This window comes from Anabrus simplex, chromosome 8, assembly GCF_040414725.1.
Source record: "Anabrus simplex isolate iqAnaSimp1 chromosome 8, ASM4041472v1, whole genome shotgun sequence".
Taxonomy (NCBI): Eukaryota; Metazoa; Arthropoda; class Insecta; order Orthoptera; family Tettigoniidae; genus Anabrus; species Anabrus simplex.
In genome coordinates, this window is record NC_090272.1 from 174954539 (window position 1) to 174979430 (window position 24892).

General features: G+C 41.1%; 1 protein-coding gene across 1 annotated transcript in view; it reads left to right on the forward strand.

The window, feature by feature from the left end:
- Positions 1–10552: 10552 nt before the first annotated feature.
- The window catches only part of LOC136879259 (uncharacterized), a 59518-nt gene continuing 45178 nt past the window's right edge, over positions 10553–24892 (forward strand). The window contains exons 1-2 of the mRNA XM_067153074.2: positions 10553–10912; positions 22373–22517. Coding sequence (XP_067009175.1) covers positions 10741–10912; positions 22373–22517 — 317 coding nt within the window. The 5' untranslated portion in view covers positions 10553–10740. The remainder of the gene's footprint in view (positions 10913–22372; positions 22518–24892) is intronic.

Genomic DNA, 24892 nt, shown 5'->3' on the forward strand with positions numbered 1-24892 from the left:
CGGGTTCGATTCCCGGCAGGTTCGGGAATTTTAACCACCATTGGTGAATTTCCGTGGCACGGGGGCTGGGTGTATGCGTCGTCTTCATCATCATTTCATCCTCATCATGACGCGCAGGTCGCCTATGGGAGTCAAATTGAAAGACCTGCATCTGGCGAACCGAACTTGTCCCCGAACACTTCCGGCATTAAGAGGCACAGGCCATTTGATTAGTGCTACTGAACCGGGCGATTGGCCGTGTGGTTAGGGGCGCGCAGCTATGAGCTTGCATCCGGGAGATAGAGGGTTCGAACCCCACTGTCGGCAGCTCTGAAGATGGTTTTCCGTAGTTTCCTATTTTCATACCAGGCAAATGCTGGGGCTGTACCCTAATTAAGGCCACGACCGCTTCCTTCCAACTCCTAGGCCTTTCCTATACGATCGTCGCCATAAGATCTACCTATGTCGGTGCGACGTAAAGTGACTAACAAAATAATAATAATAATAATAATAATAATAATAATAATAATAATAATAATAATAATAACAATAATAATAATAAAAGCCCTGTGATTTGGGGGAAGATTTTCCCCACAGTATTCCCCACTTATATAAAGTCGACTAAAAGTGAAGAAAGCGCTAAAAGGTTGTGGGAGGGGAGTCCGTGCGTGGAGTGCACTCTTTAAATAGGTACCATAGTACCATCGATGGCAGTGCCGCCCGACTGCCTTGTCGGTAGGGATTGGGTTCCCAAAAGTTAAGGGAAAGAAAACCTCGATAAGAAACCACTGTAGTGGCTTACAGGACAAAAACACAAGTATATACAAAAGTTGTTTGTGGCATAAACCACTAATATTTGTGCTTTTGTGCCTATTAAAACTATCGATATTGTAAGGAATCTTAGGACATGTGTACATGTAACGTTGCATAAGCTCAGGCTATGTTTGCTACCTTATAACATACGTAGCATACCAGTGTAAGTGCTTAAAGAGGACAAGAGAACATAACACATGAGCAGTGTTCGAATTGGCTATTGCGGTGGAATTAGTGAGAACCGTAAGTAAACATGGAAATGAAGTAGTTGGCTCTACGCCAGACCACCTTTGCCCTCAGGAATTAACCTGGTACTCCTTTTTGGTGTAGGCTGAGTGAACCTCAGGACCATGTGCACTTCCTCTTTCATTGCCCATTCTTTAAATATGGCCTTAAAAATAATGGACAATTAAAGACTTACTAAAAAGATGTTTAATTACGCCTCCTCACTAAAAGTCAAGAATAAATGGATAATCGAAATTGAGAAGACCTTCAGGAAATCAGCGTAACTGGTCAGATGATATGTGACAGACCTAGCGTTAGAACGTTGGTGAAAAAACATAATTTGGCTGAAAAAACCAAGATTAGAACCACCATTGCATGGCCAGAAGAACGGAAAACAATGCACAGTGAGAGGATGAAGAGATTCTGGGAATAATAATAATAATAATAATAATAATAATAATAATAATAATAATAATAATAATAATAATAATAATAATAATAATAATAATAATAATAATAATAATAATAATAATAATAATAATAATAATTTCGTGTGACTATTTCTAGCCGAGTGTAGCCCTTGTATGGAAGACCCTCCGATGCGGGTGGGTGGCATCTGCTACGTCCAAATAACTGCGTGTTATTGTGGTGGAGGATAGTGTTATGTGTGGTGTGTGAATTGCAGGGATGTTGGGCACAACACAAACACCCAGCCCCCGGGCCATTGGAATTAACCAATGAAGGTTAAAATCCGCAACCCGTCCGGGAATCGAACCCGGGACCCTCTGAACCGAAGACCAGTACGCTGATCATTTAGCCAACTAGTTGGACTTCTGGGAAGAGAGGAAAGCAAATTAAAAACAAGTTCAATCGCACTTCTTAATTGGGCACAATGTTGTGAAAATAAAATTGTTGACTACTTTAACGGTTTACGGAGACGCGTAGGTGCCGGAATTTAGTCGCGCAGGAGTTTTTTACGTGCCAGTAAATCCTCCGGCACAAGACTGACGTAGGCTATTTGAGCACCATCAAATACAATCGGACTGAGCCAGGATCGAACCTGTCAACTTGGGCTGAGAAGGCCGGTGCTCTGCCGTCTGAGCCACTCAGCCCTGTAGAAGCACTATGAGTTTTCGAAAATAGTCACAAAGGGATTTCAGGAAATAAGGAAATAATGAAATATACGACAATCTGCATCGAACGCGGCAAGTTAACTGAAGACCCAGACATGTGGAGTGTCTGTTCAAAAGGTGCTATTTCCCCTTCAAATTTTTTAAAATGTATTTCGTCACATGTGTTGAAATAGTTGAATACCATAGAATGCCATGAGCATTATTATTACCACTTCCGATCATAGGTACGTTCACCGAGCTCGATAGCTGCAGTCGCTTAAGTGCGACCAGTATCCAGTATTCGGGAGATAGTAGGTTCGAACCCCACTGTCGGCAGCCTTGAAAAGGGTTTTTCGTGGTTTCCCATTTTCACACCAGGCAAATGCTGGGGTTGTACCTTCATTAAGGCTACGGCCGCTTCCTTCCCACTCCTAGCGCTTCCCTGTCCTATTGTCGCCATAAGACCTACCTGTGTCGGTGCGACGTAAAGCAACTAGCAAAAAAAAAATAATAAAAAAATAGGTACGTTCCACGTGCCTTTTATTTTACGTTTCCTTGCGTTTTTCCACTATTTTCTGAGAGTGGAAATAGCACCTTTTGAACAGGCACTTCTCATACCAAGTTTGCAACGTGGAGAAACAATCCGCTATCTCGGAGTTAAATTTCCGGGTGAAATAATTTTCCAACCTACAACAGGAACTAGCTTTACCTCAGACAATCTCATTCCGTTGCACAAACTGGCATCGGTATTTAGATTATGAAGAAGACTATTACGACGCATTCAACTTTAATGTCTAGAGGAGACATGCTTGAAGGATGAATCAAGTTCAGAAATTCAATAGGATAATGCACTTTATAAACCATCGTATTCTACGTAATCAGTTCTAACGTATTGACTCACCCCTCCCCGTCCACACCCTCCTGATAAGACGGATGAATTCATGGCATTTTATATTTTATCAGTCTTAATTGTAATAATTATCAAAATATAATTCACTTCTCACGTAAATACAAACCTTGTGGATATCAACAACACATATTATACAGTTTATAGGATTAATATTGTTTCTGACGAACGTTTGTACTGTACCATACGCTCATTCTCTTTCTTGAGCCACTCTACGTTATTCTATCACCTTTCAAAATGTTCATAATCTATTGGTTAATGACGTTAACTTGTTCTGGTACTTTTGGGGAAATTAGGCCTTTTATTCTTATTTTTCTTAATCTGCTTACCCTCCAGGGTTGGTTCTTCCCTCGGACTCAGCGAGGGATCCCACCTCTGCCGCCTCAAGGGCAGTGTCCTGGAGCGTGAGACATTAGGTCGGGGATACAACTGGGGTGAATGACCAGTACCTCGCCCAGGCGGCCTCACCTATGCTGAACAGGGTCCCTGGTGGGGGATGGGAAGATTGGAAGGGATAGACAAGGAAGAGGGAAGGAAGCAGCCGTGGCCTTATGTTAGGTACCACCCCGGTATTTGCCTGGAGGAGAAGTGGACAACCAGGGAAAACCACTTCCAGGATGGCTGAAGTGGGAATCGAACCCACCTCTACTCATTTGACTTTCCGAGGCTGAGTGGACCCCGCTCCAGCCTGCGTACCACTTTTCAAATTTCGTGGCAGAGCCGGGGATCGAACCCGGGCCTCCGGGGGTGGCAGCTAATCACTCTAACCACTACACCATAGAGGCGAATGCGGGGAAAAAATTAAATTCTCATTACAATGTGAAAATTCCAAACAAATATTGTAATAATTTTTTTGAAATATCGTTTTGTGTATCCCGGCCCCATGGTGTAGGGGTAGCGTGCCTGCCTCTTACCCGGAGGACACGGGTTCGATTCCCGGCCAGGTCAGGGATTTTTACCTGGGCCTGAGGGCTGGTTCAAGGCCCACTCGGCCTACGTGATTAGAATTGAGGAGCTATCTGACGGTGAGATAGCTACCCCGGTCTAGAAAGCCAAGAATAACGGCTGAGGGGACTGGTTGTGCTGACCACACTACACCTCGTAATATGCAGGACTTCGGGCTGAGCAGCGGTCACTTGGTAGGCCAAGGCCCTTCAAGGGCTGTAGTGCCATGGGGTTTGGTTTAGTTTGTTTTAGTTTAGTTCTGTATACTTTCTGTTTTATTTATACCGTGTCAGAAGCAGAGTTACACATAAAAATGCACAATAAATGTGTATAATAAAATAAACTATGCACCAAATATTCATACTGCGGTGCACAGCAATGTCGAGTGCATTCCTTGTCGCTCAAGCAGCTCTTTCTCAGTGGATGTGGCAGGACAAAGGTGACAATCTGGCAGATGGGTTGTAGTCTGCACTTCATCACAAACACACAAAACAGAATCTATCGAATATCCCCACTTGTGCAGACTGGTCTAGCACTTAGTGACACCCGAGCGAAGCCTATTTAGAGATCTCCAAGTCGTCCAGTACTCCGTATGTCCAGCTGGTAATTCTTCACAAGGTGTTAACCATCGTCCAAGATGCTCAACCCTAGCTCGCCATAAAGTGGGTCTTACGTGCTGTTGTGTTCCTTCAAGTTTCTGTGTGGACTTCAAGACACTTTTGCGTGAGCTTAACCGTGATGGTTGGAGTTCATACTGTGGATGAGCTTGGGATGTTAATGATGTGGTCTTCTCCTTACGGGCTGCTACCTCACGTCGGATATCAGGAAGTACGATGTCAGCAATATAGTACAGTTTTTCTCGCGGTGTAGGTCTTAGACAGATTGTGATGATGCGACATGTTTCATTGACTGCCACGTCAAGATCTGTACCGTACTGGGCAAGCGTACTCTGCCGCCGAGTAACAATGTGTCAGGCTGTGCTCCCCAGGTTGTTCCAGTCAGCTTCCGAACCGCATTATTCCTCATGGCAGCCACTTTCTTCCTGATGTTGAGATACTGTTCTCTATAAGAAAGTGTGTGGTCTAAAATAACCCCGAGATATTTCGGGTCTCACAATGTGTCAGTTTGATCCCTCCCCATGACATGTTCAGTAATATCATTTCGGCCTACTTCTCCATTTCTGAGTTATAGAACCCATTTACTATAAGCGGCTAACGGCCGTAGCCGTGTTGAAACACCGGATCCCGTGAGATCTCCGAAATTAAGCAACATTGGGCGTGGTCAAGATTTGGATGGGTTGCCACGCGCTCTTGGTGGAGGAGCGGGAAGGAACTGACCACCCTACCGTACGCAATTTCCGGCTCAGGCACACCTCTGCGGAGGCTCGGACCTGCCTTCGGGCAGAATACAGCCTTACCTTACCTTTACTACAGGTGGAATCTCCAGCAGCTTACACTGTTTATAATTTTAACATTTTTTTCTAGTTTTCATTCCCCTCCCTGAAGGGGAGGGGCGGACCACCCTGAAGGTAACACCTTCACTCTGGCGAGGAGTTTCGGCAGGTTGGAGAAGGAGTGATGGTATGGTTAAAATCTTCAGTTTGGGCCAGTGACTATTTGCCTTAATCGTCGTAAATTTATCAGTAATAGAGAGCAGTCAGTTATACATTTTTTATTCAAGCAAAATGGCGGCCAAGCGTATCCGTTTGCTTCAACTCTGGCAGCACATTGGTGATGTGTTCTATGTATTTGTTCCGGTTGGTTGGCACTGATGGTATTGCTGATAAGGTGAAGGACAAGAAAACTCTGCTTCAGCGAGCGAATTCATTGCAGTACGTGTCGCCTTCTCTCTTTGTTCACTTGAATGAAGTCCCACGAGAAGACCACGTAACTGAAATGTACAATCAACTGTGGATGGACATAGTTCGACCTCACGCCAACAGGTGAAGATATGCACATCAACATCAACATAGCGCATATGGCACAATCACTTCACTCTAAGAAACGTAATTTTCATTAAACATTACAAAATGGATGGTTCTGAGAGTTCTATTGTATTTTTCTTGTGCCAATTTCAGCTGCTGAAACATTCTCGTTTGCTCAGTATCGTTGTGAATGACAGACAGAATAGGGATTTTATGTATAGATAGCAATACACCACTACCTGTCACATATTTCCTACCACCACGGAGGTCCGATATTTCTAAACATGGCTTAAAACACACGAGCATTTATTTCTATAAATTCCCATATTCTTGTTAGAGGTGTTACCGTCTTTACGCGAATAATCCCCGCCACCGAATAATCCCCGCACCCTAACTTTAGGTAGGCTTATTTTGAAAAAAAAAGAAATGCCAACTTTGACGCAAAAACCGCATCCCAATTTCGTGCCTCAATTTTTTTTAATGTGCGGGTATTATTCGCGTAAATACGGTATATTAAAGGAGTGGGTCAATACGACGTTGTTCTTGAAGTATTTTATGAATCTGATTTTCTAGATAAGGGCTGTGTTTAAAATATTCCACTATTTTCCTGGACTTTGAAAGTAATGTTGCAGAGTTTTCTCCACTCTAGCGTAGAGTGCAAGTTACTGCAAATCCGTGTACTCTGTCGTTGGTGCCATTCATTAATATAAGTTCCATATTTTAAGTTCTTAAGGATTTAAACAGAATTAAACATACATGTTTATGAATTTCTAAATATTTTTGAGTTTAATTTGATAGAATCTGATGATGTTCATTCAGGAATGAAACATGTCATTCTATTTCAATGAAGTTCCTTTTATTTTTCAGGTAAAATTCCATTACCATATGTTTTCTTTTTCAGATAGTGAATACATTTATTCATTCAAAATTAGTTTTGTTAGAATGAATAGCCTACCAGTTATAAACAAAACTTTCTACTTCATACAACTTGCCTTTCTTTTTCATTAGAAGAAAGAGAAGATAAGTATGAGATTTGAGAGCTTCCCATAAAACCTCTTCAGTGCCATGGTTTTTTTTCTACTTGCTTTACGTCGCACCGCCACAGATAGGTCTTATGGCGACGATGGGACAGGAGAGGGCTAGGAGTGGGAAGGAAGCGGCCGTAGCCTTAATTAAGGTACAGCCCCAGCATTTGCCTGGTGTGAAAATGGGAAACCACGGAAAACCATTTTCAGGGCTGCCGACAGTGGGGTTCGAACCTACTATCTCCCGAATACTGGACACTGGCCACACTTAAGCGACTGCAGCTATCGAGCTCGGTAGTGCCATGATTAGAGAAAATGTTGTCCAACCTACTATTCTGCACAATCTATTTGACTAGTTTGTTCGTAATTTCAGTTTCCTTATTGGAGGACACTGGCTTCAGTATTAGGTCCTCCAACTTTCACTAAGAAGATAAACTAGTAGTGACATTGATAGATGCAGATACACTTTGCAAAGAATAAATATGTTTAAGATGATATTGAAGAATACTTCTACTTCCTGCATAACTGAACGATTTTTTCGCATTTCGTACAAAATACTGATTTTCTGTCTGTCACCTTACCGCAATAGTTTAATTTGAATCCTAAACTTTCACCAAGTTTTCCTCGCATCGGTTCATAAGTCATATTTATATTGTAACTGAAGTGCACAAACATCAACAACCACACACGAACTGAGTATTAAGTTGTTAATTTTTCTACTGTGTATGTCTAACAACTGATGTATATTCATTCGCACATTAGTTGGAAATTTCTGGAAATTCCTCAATGGCAGTCGCTTCAAGTACCTTCCCCCACTCCTATCCATTATTCCGCCAGACTGTGTTAGGTCAAGATCCTCAAATATACTACCATAGCCTGTTCGGTATTTTCTTTCCAACTGTTTGTAAAAGCAATGGTCGTAACCCTCGTTTTAGAAAGAAACAATTGAGGGGGTATTATTGCTTTTACTCTTCTGAAAGAAAGACATGAACATCAGCTTACTTTAATGACCTGTCAACCATATAATAGCTAAGGCTAGCACACCAAATGACAAATAATAATGCAATATGCAGGCTTTGTGCCACGCACAACAGTTGTTTTTCCTTCACTACAGTACAGGTTTATTTTTAATTTGCTTTACGTCGCACCGACAAAGATATGTCTTATGGCGAAGATGGGAGAGGAAAGGCCTAGGAATTGGAAGGAAGCGGCCGTGGCCTTAATTAAGATACAGCCTCGGAATTTACCTGGTGTGAAAATAGGAAACCATGGAAAATCATCTTCGGGACTGCTGACAGTGGGACAGTACAGTTTAATCGTTTCGATTAATCGGCTAAAGCACATTGATCGGTTAATCGTATGTTTAGATTAATCGTTTAATCGGTTCGATTAATCGATTAAATCGACAGTTCTAGTAAATACATTGTGTATAGTTATGTAATTTTAATAAAACAGTTTGGCCTATGCCGACAACTAGGTCTTAATGGTAGACTGAGGTGAAATACTGCACTCTAATATCTTGGAACTTGAAAATAGCCGCAATGAGTTCGATATGAAAATTAGGCTTTCCAAGACCCCCCCATACACACACTTTGCTTTACGTCACACCGACACAGATATGTCTTATGGCGACGATGGGATAGGAAAGGGCTAGGAGTGAGAATAATAATAATAATAATAATAATAATAATAATAATAATAATAATAATAATAATCCTTGTTCTAGACAAAGTCATTCGAGAATGGGAGAATGGAGGAAGTAATTGAAAGTTCAGAAGCACTGGAAACCCCTTCAACTTGGCCGAAAGAACGATGACATAAAGGCCAGTTGTTTAGCTTTCGCAGACGACCTAGCGATACTAACAGACAGTGATATTTCAGCGATCAAACAGATTGAAGTCCTCAAGGAATGCGCTGAGAAAACTGGTCTACAAATCTCATTCGAGAAGTCCAAGTTTATTTGGACTAAATTCGACATTCAGGAATTACAAACAAAATATGGGCACATCAGACAAGTTCCATACTTTAAATATCTCGGTGAGATCCTAGAACCAACAGGGTTGGAAAAGGAAGCACAGAAAGTTCGATTACAAAAACGCAAAAGAACATATTGGAGAACCCGTGCCATCCACAACAAGAAATGCATGTCCATACATACAAAAATCAAACATTATAATACGGTGATTAAACCTGAACTGCTGTATGAAAGTGTAATCTTGGTACTTAATAACAAAGGTGATCTGGAAAACATCTTGAAGGTGGAAAGGAAGATCTTGAGGAAAATTCTGGGCCCAGAGAAAAAAGAAGGGTATAGACTCAAATCATGCAAAGCTACGGAAAGACTGTCCAACCTTGCCGCAGACATCAGGAAACGAAGACTGAAATTCTCTGGACACGTTCACAGACTATCGTCTTCAAGGCTAACCCCCAAGATTTTGACATACTGAAAAACTGAAGAACGTTTCATGGATACAAGATGTTAAAAATGTTGTGGAAAAGGCCCATCAAAAATACTGGACAGAAACATTTACCGTCAGAAGATAACTAGTTGGGTAGTAAAGCCAGAGAATGAAGTCCCTAACAGATCGGGCAATAAGTGGTCATAAGAAAGGTAACAGGCACACAGAGAAAGGATGAAAGCACTATGGTCTGTTAGAAAGACTAATCATAAATGTATGTATACGCAAATAATAATAATAATAATAATAATAATAATAATAATAATAATAATAATAATAATAATAATAATAATAATTTAATGATATTTGCTTTAAGTCCCACTCACTACTTTTACGATTTTTGGAGACACCGCAGTGCCGGAATTTTGTCCCACAGGAGTTATTTTAGATGCCAGTAAATCTACCGACACGAGGCTGACGTATTTGAGCACCTTCAAATACCACCGAACTGAACCAGGTTCGCACCTGCGAAATTGGGGTCAGGAGGTCAGCGCCTCAACCATCTGAGCCCTCAGTCCGGCTGGGGAAGAGTAGGAAGGTAGCGGCCGTGGCCTTTATTAATGTTCAGCCCCAGCAGTTTCCTGGTGTGAAAATGGGAATTCACGGAAAACCATTTTCAGGGCTGCCGACAGTAGAGTTCGAACCCACTATCTCCTGAATGCAAGCTCACAGCTGCGCGTCCCTAACCGCACGGTGCGACGTAAAGCCACTAGGCAAAAAAGAAAATTTTCTGTTACATCTGCTACTTGTATATATGTATTACATCTACCTGTATATGAGCGGCGGCTCAGGTGCCTTTTGCGAAAAAGGTATTTAAAAAATAAAAGAAATAATACTTGCGGCAGATGGACGCTCTTCTGAAAAGGAGTAATAATAAAAATGTTGCTTTATATAGTCGTGCCGTTTCATTCCTCTAACATTTCGTATTCTACACATTATGTTTTCAAGGAAACTGTTTATTTATTTATTTTGTTTATATAAGTACTTTTGCTTTGCAATAATGAAGTTCGCCATTTGACTGGAGTATATTTCCTTTGCTTAGGGTTAAAGGACTTCCACTGAGTTATTTTTTTCACTTCACTGCTGCGGCACGATGCACGCAACACGCTGTGTTCGACCAAGGCCAGACTTGCACGGCCGCTCGGAGAGGAGAAGGAGGGAGTTACGCGATAGCGAGCTTTGTATTCACATCAATGCAGCGCAGTGCAGGGTAGGCTGACCGCACACATCCGGTTCAACGGCAGCTGCTCGGCTCAACTCACCGCGTCGTGCTGTTGCGGTCTGGCGGGACGTTACCCGAACCTAGCTGGCATTCCAGTACGAGCGTTAGAGCAGTGCGGTAGGGAGCGTCATGTTCGACGTTGATAAATTTATTGAATGTGTACACCTGAATCCTGCTATCTGGGATATGGGATCTAGCGAATATATGGACAGAAACAAGAGGACTGAGAGTTGGCTCATCATTGGTAAAATGATGTTCTACGATTGGCCTGAGATGACCAATATAGAAAAGGATGAGCAAGGTAAGTGAAAATCAAATAGAATACAGTAGATTTAGATACAGTAGATCTATATTTAGAAGGGGCCTTAGGTCCATTCTGACGAAAATGCATATAATTATGTTTATTATTTTGCATGCTTGTATGCGTGCGTGTTAAAAATCCGAGTATAGTACCCAAATTGAGCTTGGTCTATGGCTTTTAGTGTCGGGAGTGTCCGAGAACAAGTTCGGCTTGCCAAGTTCAGGTCTTTTGAATTGACGCCCGTCGGTGACCTACGTGTCGCGATGAGAATGAAATGATGATTAAGATGACATATACACCCAGCCCCCGTGCTAGCGGAATTAATCAATTATGTTTAAAATTCCCGACCCTGCCGGGAATCGAGTTAAAAAGGTCACTACGCTAACCATTTAGCCATGGATCAGGACTATCAAAAGGTCATTGGACCAGATAGTCTGTCTCTGTAGGATTATATGTGGCCTTACATAGCTTACCCAGTCACGCAGCGCGATTCAGTCACGTGGTTGAAGCGGTCATGACTCTGCCTTAGGACGGACCTTCCCGCTGCACACTGCGTTGGCTATGCACTCGTTAGTTAGTGGAACATGTGGTGTATGCCGTAGTTTAAAAAAATGTTGCATACTGAGTGGTTTTTTTTGTGTATATATCAAATCTGTTTACAAACATTGTATTTCATTTTTCATGCGGGTACTTCTCGTGAAGTTTTGAGTTATAAATGTGTCAAAACTTTGTCTACGGCCGAAATAAAAGAAATAGTAATAATTTCATTGGCTTTACGTCCCACTAACTACTTTTACGGTTTTCGGTGACTCAGAGGTGCCGGAATTTCGTCCCGCAGGCATTTTTTACGTGCCAGTAAATCTACCGACACGAGGCTGGCGTATTTGAGCACCTTCAAATACCACCGGACTGAGCCAGGATCGGAACCTGCCAAGTTGGGATCAGAAGGTCAGTACCTTAACCGTCTGAGCCACTCAGTCGGACACGAAGGAAGCACTATACACAGATAGCATCAATGTCTGTTTCCAATAGTCCTTTGGCCTCTTCTTATTTTATTTTTTTCAAAATATTGCAATTTTTCATGTAATCCTGCATGGCCCATTCTACCGAGCGGTGTGGCCGCGCGTGTTAACACTCTACGGCTATGGAGCCAAGCTCTGTATTCGGGAGACGCATGGGTTTGCGCCCCACCGTCGGCTATCCTGAAAATGTTTTTCAGTGGTTTCACCATTTTCACTTCCAGGCTAATGCCGCGACAGTTCTTATTCGTAGGCCACAGCCGATATTTTCCACCTCCTTACCCAATTTCATTCACCGTCATTCATCATCTTCATTAGCTCCTCGACTGCGATTGGCGTCAGGAAGGGCCATAGAAATTCATCTCACCTCGTTCTCGACCCCTTGTCTGGAAAAGGGACTAAGGGATTCGACATACTGTTAAGGCCCCTTCTAATCCTTCACTATTCATTTTCTGTTGTTTGATACGTACAAAATTAGAAAGTAGAATAAAATAATATGCTACAAAGGACATGCTGTTTTTACGGTGCTGTTAAGAGAATTAATTCCATGTCATATTGAACTGTTTGTTTGCTCTCCTGACAAGTTACAAAAATACTCGAAGGTTCCGTCCATTACTGGGGTCTTCAAAGCTTTGCTACGTTCCCGATATCAACAGTAATGTAAAACTACAAGCTTGCTTCTTATCAGCGGCGGCCGCTCCAAGTGGGGCAGGGATGACTCATCACAGGTGTTTTAAAGTTCTACACTACCGATGACGCATATTGGCGTTCTCTTACTGACATACGATGCCTCTATGAAACACCAGTTTCAACACTATTCTCTGTTACCCAGGATTGCTGTCCTACAATAATAATAATAATAATAATAATAATAATAATAATAATAATAATAATAATAATAATAATAATAATAATAATAATACAGTTTATTCCGCTTATTCTGCGGCCGCTGGAGGCACCCAGGATCAATTTTGCTTTTGGCCAGGGAGATTTGAGGCCGGATACCCTTCCTGACGTTACTTGATTTTTCAATTGAAAATCCCAACCCGCGAAAGATTCGAACCTCAGCCAACCGGCTAGAAAGCCAGGAGTTAAGCCACTGCGCTAATCACGCCCCAAAAATAATAATAATAATAATAATAATAATAATAATAATAATAATAATAATAATAATACATTTTAATTTCGCATGGCTATTTCTAGCCGGGTGGACCCCTTGTAAGGCACACCGTCCGATGAGGGTGGGCGGCATCTGCCATGTGTAGGTACAGTAACTGTGTGTTATCGTGGTGGAGGACAGCGTTAAGTGTGGTGTGCGAGTTGTAGGGATGATGTTGGAGACAGTACAAACACCCAGCCCCCGAGCCATTGGAATTAACCAATGAAGGTTAAAAATCCCCGACCCGGTCGGGAATAGAACCTGGGACCCTCTGAACCGAAGGCCTCAACGCTGACAATTCAACTAAGGAGTCGCACAATAATAATAATAATAATAATAATAATAATAATAATAATAATAATAATAATAATAATAATAATAATAATAATAATTTAACATTTTTAATGTTGTGTGGACTAGTCTCCGTGGCTCAGGCGGCAGCGCACCGGCCTTTCACAACTGGATACCGTGGTTTTTATTCGGGGCACTCCATGTGAGATTTGTGCTGGACAAAGCGAAGGCGGGGCAGATATTTCTCCGGGTACTCCAGTTTTTCCTGTCATTTTTCTTTCCAGCAGCACTCTCCACTACCATTTCATTTCATCTGTCAGTTATTAATCATTGCCCCAGAGGAGTGCAACAGGCCTCGGCAGCCGGCACAATTCCTATCCTCGCCGCAAGTTTGGGGCTTCTTCATTCCATCCCTGACCCGGTCATTGTCTGGAAAACAGGTTGTAGGTTTTCAATGTTGTGTGGACGGCGGAGAGGCCTGGTGAACGTCATTCGAGCTGATGCCCTACAAGTAACCTGCGCGCCTGTGAGAATGCGATCTACGTAGGATGAAATGCAATGGTGAAGATAGCAACTCCGCGAGTTAGGAGAATTAACCTGTGAATGTTAAAATCCCCGGCCCGGCCGGGTATCGAACACGGATCCCTAACCATTTAGCTAAGGAGCGGGAAATAATAATAATAATAATAATAATAATAATAATAATAATAATAATAATAATAATAATAGTAATAATAATAATAATAATAATAATAATAATGATAATAATAATAATAATAATAATAATAATAATAATAATAATAATAATAATAATAATAATAATAATAATAATAATAGGCTATTCGTAGCCTGGTGCAGCCCTTGTACGTCAGACCCCCAACGAGTGCGGGTGACATCTGCCGTGTATGGGGAAGCTGTGTTAGTGTGGCGGAGGAGTGTGTTGTATGAGTTTCAGAGATATTGGCGACGGAACGAACACCCAGTTTCCAAGGCAAGGAAATTCACCATTCAAGATTAAATTCCACGACCTTGCCGGCAATGGAACCTGAGACCTCCTGAACAGAAGGCCACTACGCTGATCATTCACCCCAGTCTGACAGCGAGCAGCCACCTCTACTTCTTACAAGGGAACTGTCTGGGTTCAACCAGATTGATTGCAATGAAATGTGATCGAATGATCAATTAAGACATCATAAACGTAACGGTAATAGTCATTTTGCCATAAAATAACACTTACATGCTTAAAAATAGTCATATGTTGCTGTACTTTTAAACAGAACGTGGTACAGCGAATGCAGCTGTTGCTATGAAAGTTGGAAAGATGATCAGTTACCACGTCAGAACATCGCAGTACACCTGCTCTTGTTACATAGGCTATCCACAGCATAATCAATGAATGATTCTGAATAATAATAATAATAATAATAATAATAATAATAATAATAATAATAATAATAATAATAATTGAGTTATCAGATTGACCAAAAGAATTCTGAAACTTGCCCTATCAATGAAAGTAAAAACAATTGGCTGCCAGAAATTGTAAAAGATCTTCAGGAAATAGCCATCAAAGATGGCATTGTGTTAGACAGATCAAAGTTCAGAAAATTAGTCGACAATCACAGCTTTACACACCATCCAAGCACTACAACCCGGTCAGAAGATCGCAATAAAAGCGACTGCGAGAATATGAAGATATTTTGGAAGAAGAATAAAAGGCAACTACATCGGTTAAATAAGTTCACTCTCGCTCCTTAGTCTGGCGTAACGAAGAAATAATAATAATAATAATAATAATAATAATAATAATAATAATAATAATAATAATAATAATAATAATAATAATAATAATAATAATATCTATCTCGAAAGTAAAACTTTTGAGTGAAATATCTCGACCTTTCAAAATAAATACAGGTGTCAGGCAGGGCGATGGTTTATCCCCAGTCCCTTTCAACTGTGTCATGGAGAAAATTGTAAGAATTTGGAATGAAAAACTGAAAGGATCCAAAATATTGCCACTCGTGCTCGGGAAAAAGAACAAAGGTGTTGCAATAAATTGCCTAGCATTTGCAGATGACTTTGCCATATTTTCAGATGCAGCAATGCAAGTCAATCTCCTTGAAATGACAGCCAACATGACAGGCTTGAGAATCTCTGCCGAGAAAAGAAAATTTTTGACGAATATAAAAAGTGCCCCGAAGTTTTTAGTAACAGATATTGATCAAGTAGAAAATTTAAAGAAATTCAAATATGTGGGTGAGATAATTCAAGAAAATGGTTTAGAAAAATCTGCTATAGAGGAGAGGATATAAAAGATGAAAAGAGCTTACGGTATAACTAAGAATACTTACAACAAAAAGTGCTTATCAACGAAACTTCAAATAAAGCACTACAACACAGTAGTGAAACCAGAATGCCTGAATGTCAGCGAATGTCTAGCACTGAACTACAAGCTTGATAAATTAGAAATATTAGGAAGAAGAATTATAAGGAAAATATTAGGTCCTCTTAAGAATTGCAGAGTTTGGGAAATTAAGAAGTAACAATGAAATTTACCAGAACATAAAAAAACATATCAGAAACAATAAGAAAAAGGAGATTGCTATTTCTTGGACACATTACAGAATGGATGACCTTTGGGAAAAGAAATCAACCACCACCTAGATTCAAGAAGTCAAGAAAGACCTGGAAAGGAACAGCATACGAGAAGAATTATTGGAAAGGCAGATTTTTAGGAATAAAGTCTTACAAATGGAAGGATTCCACGGGAGAAAGGAAAAGAAAAGAGGCACAAAGTGGACTGAAGACAGGAAAAAGAAGCACAGTGAAACAATGAAAGAATACTGCAAGAAAAGGAAAGAACAACTACGGAGGAAGAATTGAAATTGTAACATGGTCCTTAGACGGCCGGAACGCAAGAATAATAATAATAATAATAATAATAATAATAATAATAATAATAATAATAATAATAATAATAATAATAATAATAATAATAATTTACCGAGCGAGCTGGTCGTGGTGTTACAGTCGCGCTGCTGTGAACTTGCATTCGGCAGATAGTAGGTTCGAACCCTACTGTCGGCAGCACCGAAGATGATTTTTCTTGGTTTCCCATTTCACACCAGGCTGTACCTTAATTAAGGGCACGGCCGCTTCCTTTCTACTCTTAGCCCTTTCCCATGCCATCGTCGCCATAAGACCTATCTGCATCGGTGTGACGTAAAGCAACTTCTAAAAAAAAAAAAAAACCCGCAATATTTTCGTACCTTATCTCGTTCCTCTTACGAGAATCTAATAGACCTAGCATTTAAGAGAGCATGTAACCGTAACCCAGCGTGAAAATCTGTTCGTATTGTCAAAATCTCATTTTTAGTACAAAGTGTTTTATGTAGCTTTAAAACAGAAATATTCTAATATTTCTACACTGAATAAGCAAGACATTCTACGTTATCAACCGTTAACTGCTCCGGTTTTCGCAGGCGCAGCGGCGATATGTTTAGTAATTCACTCAAGTTTCATTGAAATCAGTCTGGTTCCACCCAGACAGTTCCCTATTTTAGTAAGCTTTTACTTACTGGATAAGACAGTAAAAAAGTATAAGTTAAAAATATGGTAATACTTCGGTGTCCATGGGACGTGTTCTCATGAAGAACGTTCGCCTCTAAATGCACCCACCTACGCACCGACATCCCTTTGTAACAGGCTCGCAGCGGTCTGAAAGGTCGCAGTAATTTAAATGTAGCATTTTATGCTCGATCATAAATAAAAAATAAAAATAAATAAATTTCATTTCCTCATATAGTTTTCCAGCGACGATGATATAAGGAAGGATTAGGACTGGAAAGCAAGCAGCTGAGGCGTTAGTTTATGTAGAGTCCCAGGATATGCCTAGTGTGAAAATGGGAATTCACGGAAATAATAATAATAATAATAATAATAATAATAATAATAATAATAATAATAATAATATTTCTTCTTAATTCTCAATCCTAAGATTGGTTGGCAGCAATTCGTCTTCTCCACTCTTCTCTGTAATCCGCTAATCTCTTCATTTCCACATATGAGCCTGTTCCTACGTCATCTCTGATCTGTCTTGAATATTGCAGTCTAGGTTTTCCTCTTCCTCTTTTACCTTGAATCATTCCTTCCATGACATTAACTACTCTTTTACGGTTTTCGGAGACGCCGAGGTGCCGGAATTTAGTCCCGCAGGAGATCTTTTACGTGCCAGTAAATCTACCGAAACGAGGTTGACGTATTTAAGCACATTCAAATACCACCGGACTGAGCCAGGATCGACCCTCCCAAGTTGGGGTCAGAAGGCCAGCGCCTCAACCGTCTCAGCCACTCAGCCCGGCATTCAATAATAATCAATCATCAACGTCATCATACACTGGCGGAAAAAATAATCAAACACCATGAAATAACGAATGGACATTTTGGCAATGTACAGTATTTGTCGAGGTAAGATATTTAATTGATTAAAGGTACAAGACGACAGGTCTAAAAGATTGCAGACTACAGGCGAGAAAAACCATAACCGATGTCATCGCCTGACTGTTGAATGCAGTCATGCAAACTTGCATGCATTGTGTCGTACAGGTGCCGGATGTCAGCTTGTGGGATGGAGGTTCATGCCTGTTGCACTTGGTGCTCGATTGGGGACAGATCGGGGATCGAGCAGGCCAAAGCAACATGTCGACACTCTATAGAGCACGTTGGGTTACAACAGCGGCATGTGGGCGTGCAATATCCTGTTGGAAAACACCCCCCGGGAATGCTGTATATGAACGGCAGAACGACAGGTCGAATCACCAGACGGACGTACACATCTGCAGTCAGGGTGCGTAGGATAACCACGAGAGTGCTCCTGCTGTCATAGGAAATCGCTCTCCAGACCAGAACTCCCGGTGTAGGTCCAGTGTGTCGACGTCGCTGACAGGTGGAATGTAGGCGTTCACCCGGCCTCCTTCTAACCAACACACGGCCATCACTAGCACCAACTCAGAACCGGCTTTCATCAGAAAACACAACGGACCATCTCTCTATCCTCCAATGAGCTCTCGCTTGACATCACTGAAGTCGCAGACGGCGGTGGTTTGGGGTAAATGAAATGCACGTCGCAAGGCGTCTGGCTCGGAGCTGTCCTTCAAGTAACCGATTTCGAACAGTTTGTTGCGTCACTGTGGTGCCAACTGCCGTTCGAATTGCTGCTGCAGACGCAGTGCGCTGCGCGACAGACATACGCCGAATACGGCGGTCCTCCCTCTCGGTGGTGCCACGGGGACAACCGGAGCCCGTTCTTCTTGCGAGCGTACCTTCTCGTGACCACTGCTGCCAGCACGCATGCACCGTGGAGACATTCTTGCCAAGTCGTTCTGCAACAGCGCGGAAGGAAAATCCACCTTCACGTAGCCCTATTATACGACCTCGTTCAACCGCAGTGAGCTGTTGATACTGGCCTCTTCGTCATCGTAAACGCATTCTTGACCCTCTCACTGTCACTCCGTCCAATCTCACAGGTAACTAATGCTCTCGCATAGTACAGGTCGTATTTAAAGCAAACCTGATGTGCGATGTCATGGGCCCGCTACTAGCGCCACGCTAATGCGAATTGCGGGACATTTGAATCAACGTTATCTTTCAGTCCTATAAACACGCCTACCTACGTTCGTTAATCTAGCACAACCCCTTCTTTGTGTTTGGATATTTTTCCGTCAGTGCAATAATAATAATAATAATAATAATAATAATAACAATAATAATAATAATAATAATAATAATAATAATACATAGATTAAGGAAGTTCGTAAAGATCTAGACAAGTCCAACATCCCGGAAGTTCAGATGTTAGACAGGAAGAAATTTCGGACCATGATTCAAAATTTGTAAGGCTTTCAAGTCGAAAGAACAATATTCACGTGATGGGAAGAGCCTGGACGGATGAACAGAAGAAACAGCATAGCGCCCGTATGAAGGAGTACTGGAGGAAGATAAATTTTCAGACAAAGAAAAAATGAAATTGTAGCGTGATCCTCAGTGATCAATTCGCAAATACAAAATAAATAATAATACAATTACTACGTTTACGTTGTTCAGAGACGCCGAAGTACCGGAATATTGTTCGGCAGGAGTTGTTTTACCAGGCAGTTAATCTACCGATATGAGGCTGGCGTATTTGAGCATCTTCAAATACTTGCTACCGGAGTGAACTGGGATTGAACCCGCCAACTTTAGCTCAGAAAGCCAGTGCTCTACCATATGAACTACTCAACCCGGTGGAAAACCACGAGAAAACACATTCAGGACTGCCGATGGTGGGGTAAATAAATGTTTAAAATAAATAAATAAATAAATAAATAAATAAATAAATAAATAAATAAATAAATAAATAAATAAATAAATAAATCAATCAATCAATCAACCATTATAGACTGCTATGCCTTTCACCGCTGGTCTATAAACCTCCTCACTCCTCTGCAACTATCATAGTGACGTCTTTTATTTCTGCACCTTTGACCTTGAAAGACTTGAAAACTGAGTTTAATCATGATTACTTTGGTACACATGGCTTTCGGTCCGGAGAGCACCGGATTCGATTCCCGCCGGGCCGGTGAATTTAATCTTAAATAGTTAATTCCCTTGACTTGGGGACTGGGCATATGTGCTTTTGTCAACATGCCAGCAACTGATACATCAGTCTTAAGGAAAATAATGGCGGTATAAATCGCGCACCGATGATATGCTCAGGGTTTCAATACGGATGGAACGTGGGGTCTTTCCTGCTTGTTTTGCCACGTTGTGTATAATGTCGAGCTATTAAATGCTCTAACTGCTTTCAAACCGTGCCATTTAACTTAGAAAATGATTGAACATGTTACACAGTTTACACTTTCAGTGTTGTCAACGGTCATTAAGCATAATTTATCCCACGTATTTGTTATGTGAACAAATCCTCCTCGTTTGAGCATGTTAACACTCGCCACCACCCGCATCATCAGAATATGATCAGAAATTCCCCGTTCACAGTCTTAGTTCCCGCTCTCAACTGATTTGAAAGTTACAGCATATGTTTAAAGCATGGTCTAGTCCTGATCCTTGGCTCAATGGTCAGCGTGTGCGTAACTCCGGTTTTGTATGTATGGTTTGAAAGGCCCTCTAAATTCTGCCATGAAGTGTTGCTTCGTCCTCCACAGGCTTTGGGTACATCGACGACTTTGCACAATCTCACACAAAGATTAAGATCAGGTGATCGGGGAGGCCAAGAAATTACTTCATCTATATCCATTAAGTAACCAGGGCGACATGCATTAAGGTGTTCACGGACATTGCGATTAAAATGTGTAGGGGCGCCGTCATGTATAACGTACGTCAGATTCGGGGGCTGCGTGTTGTGTTTTCTTTTAACACGCCCCTCTTCATATACACAAAACAAACCACACTTCCAACCACCACAGAAAAACGCAATAGTGAATACATTTATCCTCTTTGGAAGAGTATCCGGTCGTAAAAGATGACCAAGTCCACATGTTCGACATAGTTCCCACCCGCGACCCTACCAGGGTGTGGGTAAATTATTATTATTAGTTGTTGTTGTAGCTGCTGTTGTTTAAAGCATGGCTTGCTTGATCGCACTGTTGCGCTACTTTGCAGCGGACGGTGGTATAAATTGATTTCAGTGCTGCTGAATGTTGGTGTTCGAAATAATAGATTAATGAGTATGGGTACATGATAGTCAAAGAACAAAGAGGTTATATTATCATTGCCCACAAATATCAGTTTCCGAACATTTAAGCGTCCGGAATTCCATTACTTCGGACTCCAAACAATTTCTTTGATTTATGAACTGTCCAGGGAAAACCCCGAGGGTGGCAGTCCTAAGCTGTTATAATCAAACACTTGTGTCTATCAAAATTACAACCAACACGGCATAATTGCAAGGATGGATTCCTCAATTATAGAGAAGGAAAAAGGTGTATATACACATTTGTCCGGAAATGCGTATTTTCTGAGATATCAGACTCTGTCGTGGGCGAGACCCTCATGTGTTGTGGGCTAGCTTGCACGTATTTTTACGGATGTATGCTGGGCACCGTCTTAGAGGAGGTGTTCAAAATGCCCGCCTTCTGCCATACTGCAGGCTTCTGCTTGTTTTCCCATGGACTTACGCACACGCTGGGGTACGACCGGTGTTGTAAAATTTGAAAGGCCCTTAAAATTCTGCCGGGAAGTGTTACTTCATCCTCCACAGACGTCGCGTACACCAACTACTTCGTCTAATCCTATACAAAGATTAAGATCAGGTGGTCGGGGAGGTCAAACAATTGGGCCATCTCTACCTATCCAGTGACCAGGCTGACGTACAGTAAGGTGTTCTCAGACATTGCGACTAAAATGTGCGAGCGCTGTCATGCATGAAATACATCTCCTGGCGTAATTGTAGTGGCACATCTTCTAAGGGAGCAGATAATGTGGTGCATAAGAATTATCTGTAGGCCTCCCCTGTCGGACGGTTGGGAAGTACATATGGTCAAAACATGAACTCACCACGGATGCCGGTCGAGATGTTGATGGAGAACCTCTGTTGGCGAGCCCCTTCAACAATGGCTGCCTATACGCGCTAGTTATGGAAGTGTTTGAATACCATCGCATGCGATCGTTGCTTAATCGGACTACAATACCAAAGCTAGAAAATGCAGCCGTGGAACGTCCTGTTGGAGGAACCACTGGCAGAACGTTAGTCATGCAGGAAAATCCGCCGGTGCCAGGTCTCGCGGCATTTGATGGTCCGTTAGACAGATATCTCGGAAAATACGCATTTCCGGACACATGTGTACTGTATATACACTTTTCTCCTTCTCTTTTTGTGAGGAATCTACCCCTGCAATTATGCCGTGTTTTCTGATACATCCTGTATATATATATTGAATCACATGAATATCGCAGTAATATTATTGTTTTTGTAATCATTTCTTGTCCCTCTAGTGAAGGAGATGAAGAATAAATGGCGGCACATAAGGGACAACTATTTTAAACACACGGCACAAGTAAAGAGTGGAACTGCCAAAAGGAAAAGATATATTTACGCAAATGTCCTAGACTTTCTAGAACAGACGGCTCCAAAACGAAGGTGGGTATAACTGAATATTTTTGAAATATTTGTTAATTTTATGCATTCTTAATAGTAGTAGAGTACCGATCTAAATGTCAAGACCACCATATAAAATGGTAGAAATAAGGCTGATTAAAAAAAAAAAAAATAATAGGCCTACAGTACCATAGTTTCCCAACACTGCATGTGTGTAAATAAATAAATAAATAAATAAATAAATAAATAAATAAATAAATAAATAAATAAATAAATAAATAAATAAATAAATAAATTCCTGACGATCTCGTTAAGAAATCATGACAGTGGTTGAATTTTCGAGTTGAGTTGTAATTCTCGGAAAAGCTAGGTGCTATCCGTCTTTCCTGCAAATGATTTGAATTTGGCACACACTTTTATCCGAAACGAATTTAAGACTCTTGCTGTTCTACGCTATTGACAATCGACTTGACTCGATTCTCAGTTATTCACCTTTCACAACCAGTGTTGCCAACTTAGCGGATTTTCCGCTAAATTTGGCGGAATTACAAGACTGTCGGCGGAGAAATATACCATTTAGCGGACAGCGGAGTTTTTTTCGGAATTCTAGATTTATTATAGCGGAATTTAGCGTTTTATCCATTTTACTTTAAAAAAAATTGTACTCCAGTCTGTCTCTGAGCTGTTCCGTATATCTTGTCAGGAGCTAGCAGTCACACGAGGAAAACATGTTATTTGGATTTGATGTTATGAGATCGTGGTATCATAAATTTGTAATGAGTGAGGAAAGGTTACTTGTCTCTTAGTTGACGAATGACGACAGATAATGAAACTGAGAGAGTAGCATTTATATTTATGCTATGAAGGAAGACCGTTTAATGAACTGGCCTGTTCTGTGTGTGGCCCTTGAGGTAGGGGATTCACCTAGTTAGCACCCGGCAGTAAAACGCCTACAAGTTTTAGCTCGCCGGCTCGCAGGCAGGGGGTTAATACCAGTGGAACTCACAGATCAGGTGAGTACAGACATTTACTACTACTACTACTACTGTTATTATTATTATTATTATTATTATTATTATTATTATTATTATTATTATTATTATTATTATTATTATTATTATTTGCATATGGACCCAATGGATCACGCAAAGCTCTAACGATTCTGTTTTCTGAGTTGCCAAACACCTCTCATCCTTTCTCCGTGGATGCTTTTTCGTTCTTCTGTCCACTTTGCTCCAGTCTTCTTTTTCACGTCGTTCTCTGGATGCACTTTCACCCATTAATTTTTTTCCTGTAGAGGTTTCTGTCCGCGGTGTCATTTGAGTTCACCTGGGCTTTTTCCAGATCCTTCTTCACTTCCAGTACCCATGGAATATTTTTTAGATGTTCTATGTAGGTGAGAATCGTGTGTGTCAGTCTACTTGCCGGCAGTCTGCGGACGTGCCATAAAATTTCAGACGTCTTTTGCGGATGTTTGCTGCAGTGTTGGAAAGCTCTTCTGTCACTTTGCGTGACCTCAGTCTATATACATCTTCTGTTTTTCGTGGGCCGAGAATTTTCCTCACATTCTTCTTCTTCTTCTATCGATTTTGGCCAGCTGTGGACCACGTAAATAACTCCTCATGATTTAAACTTTCTTTGGCGCCAGTACTCCTTCATCCTCCTGCTTGCTGCTTCTTTTCTTTCAGCCGTCCATTGTTGTTTCTTCTTGGTCGCTGTTTCTGGCTCTAGGAAACCCTTAAATGTGTGTAACTTGTTTCTGAAGGTGGTTCTATTGTGGATGTCTTGATGTGTGATGTTCATTTCTTGCAAATCCTTCTTCGTGTTAACAAACCATTTTTCATAAGAGCTGCCTTTCCTATTGGGCTTATTGAAGTGGTTAAAGATTTTCTTGGCAAGTCTGTTATCAGGCATTCTTGAAATATGTCCAAAAAATTTAACTCTTCGCTTTCGAATGACATCTGAAATCCTACTGCATGTTTTATATATTTCTTTGTTACTGCGTAATCGATATGTGTCCGTACATTTCTTTCTTTCCTCACATTATTATTATTATTATTATTATTATTATTATTATTATTATTATTATTATTATTATTTGAGATTGGATTTCTTGGCGAAATTTTAGCGGATTTTTAGTAGTATTTAGCGGATCTTGAAAATATAAGTTGAGCTTGCATCCGGGAGATAGTAGGTTCGAATCCCACTATCGGCAGCCCTGAAGATGGTTTTCCGTGGTTTCCTATTTTCACACCAGGCAAATGCTGGGGCTGTACCTTAATTAAGGCCACGGCCGCTTCATTCCAATTCCTAGGCCTTTTCCTATCCCATCGTCGCCATGAGACCTATCTGTGTCGGTGCGACGTAAAGCCCGTAGCAAAATATATATATATATAAGTTGGCAACACTGTTCACAA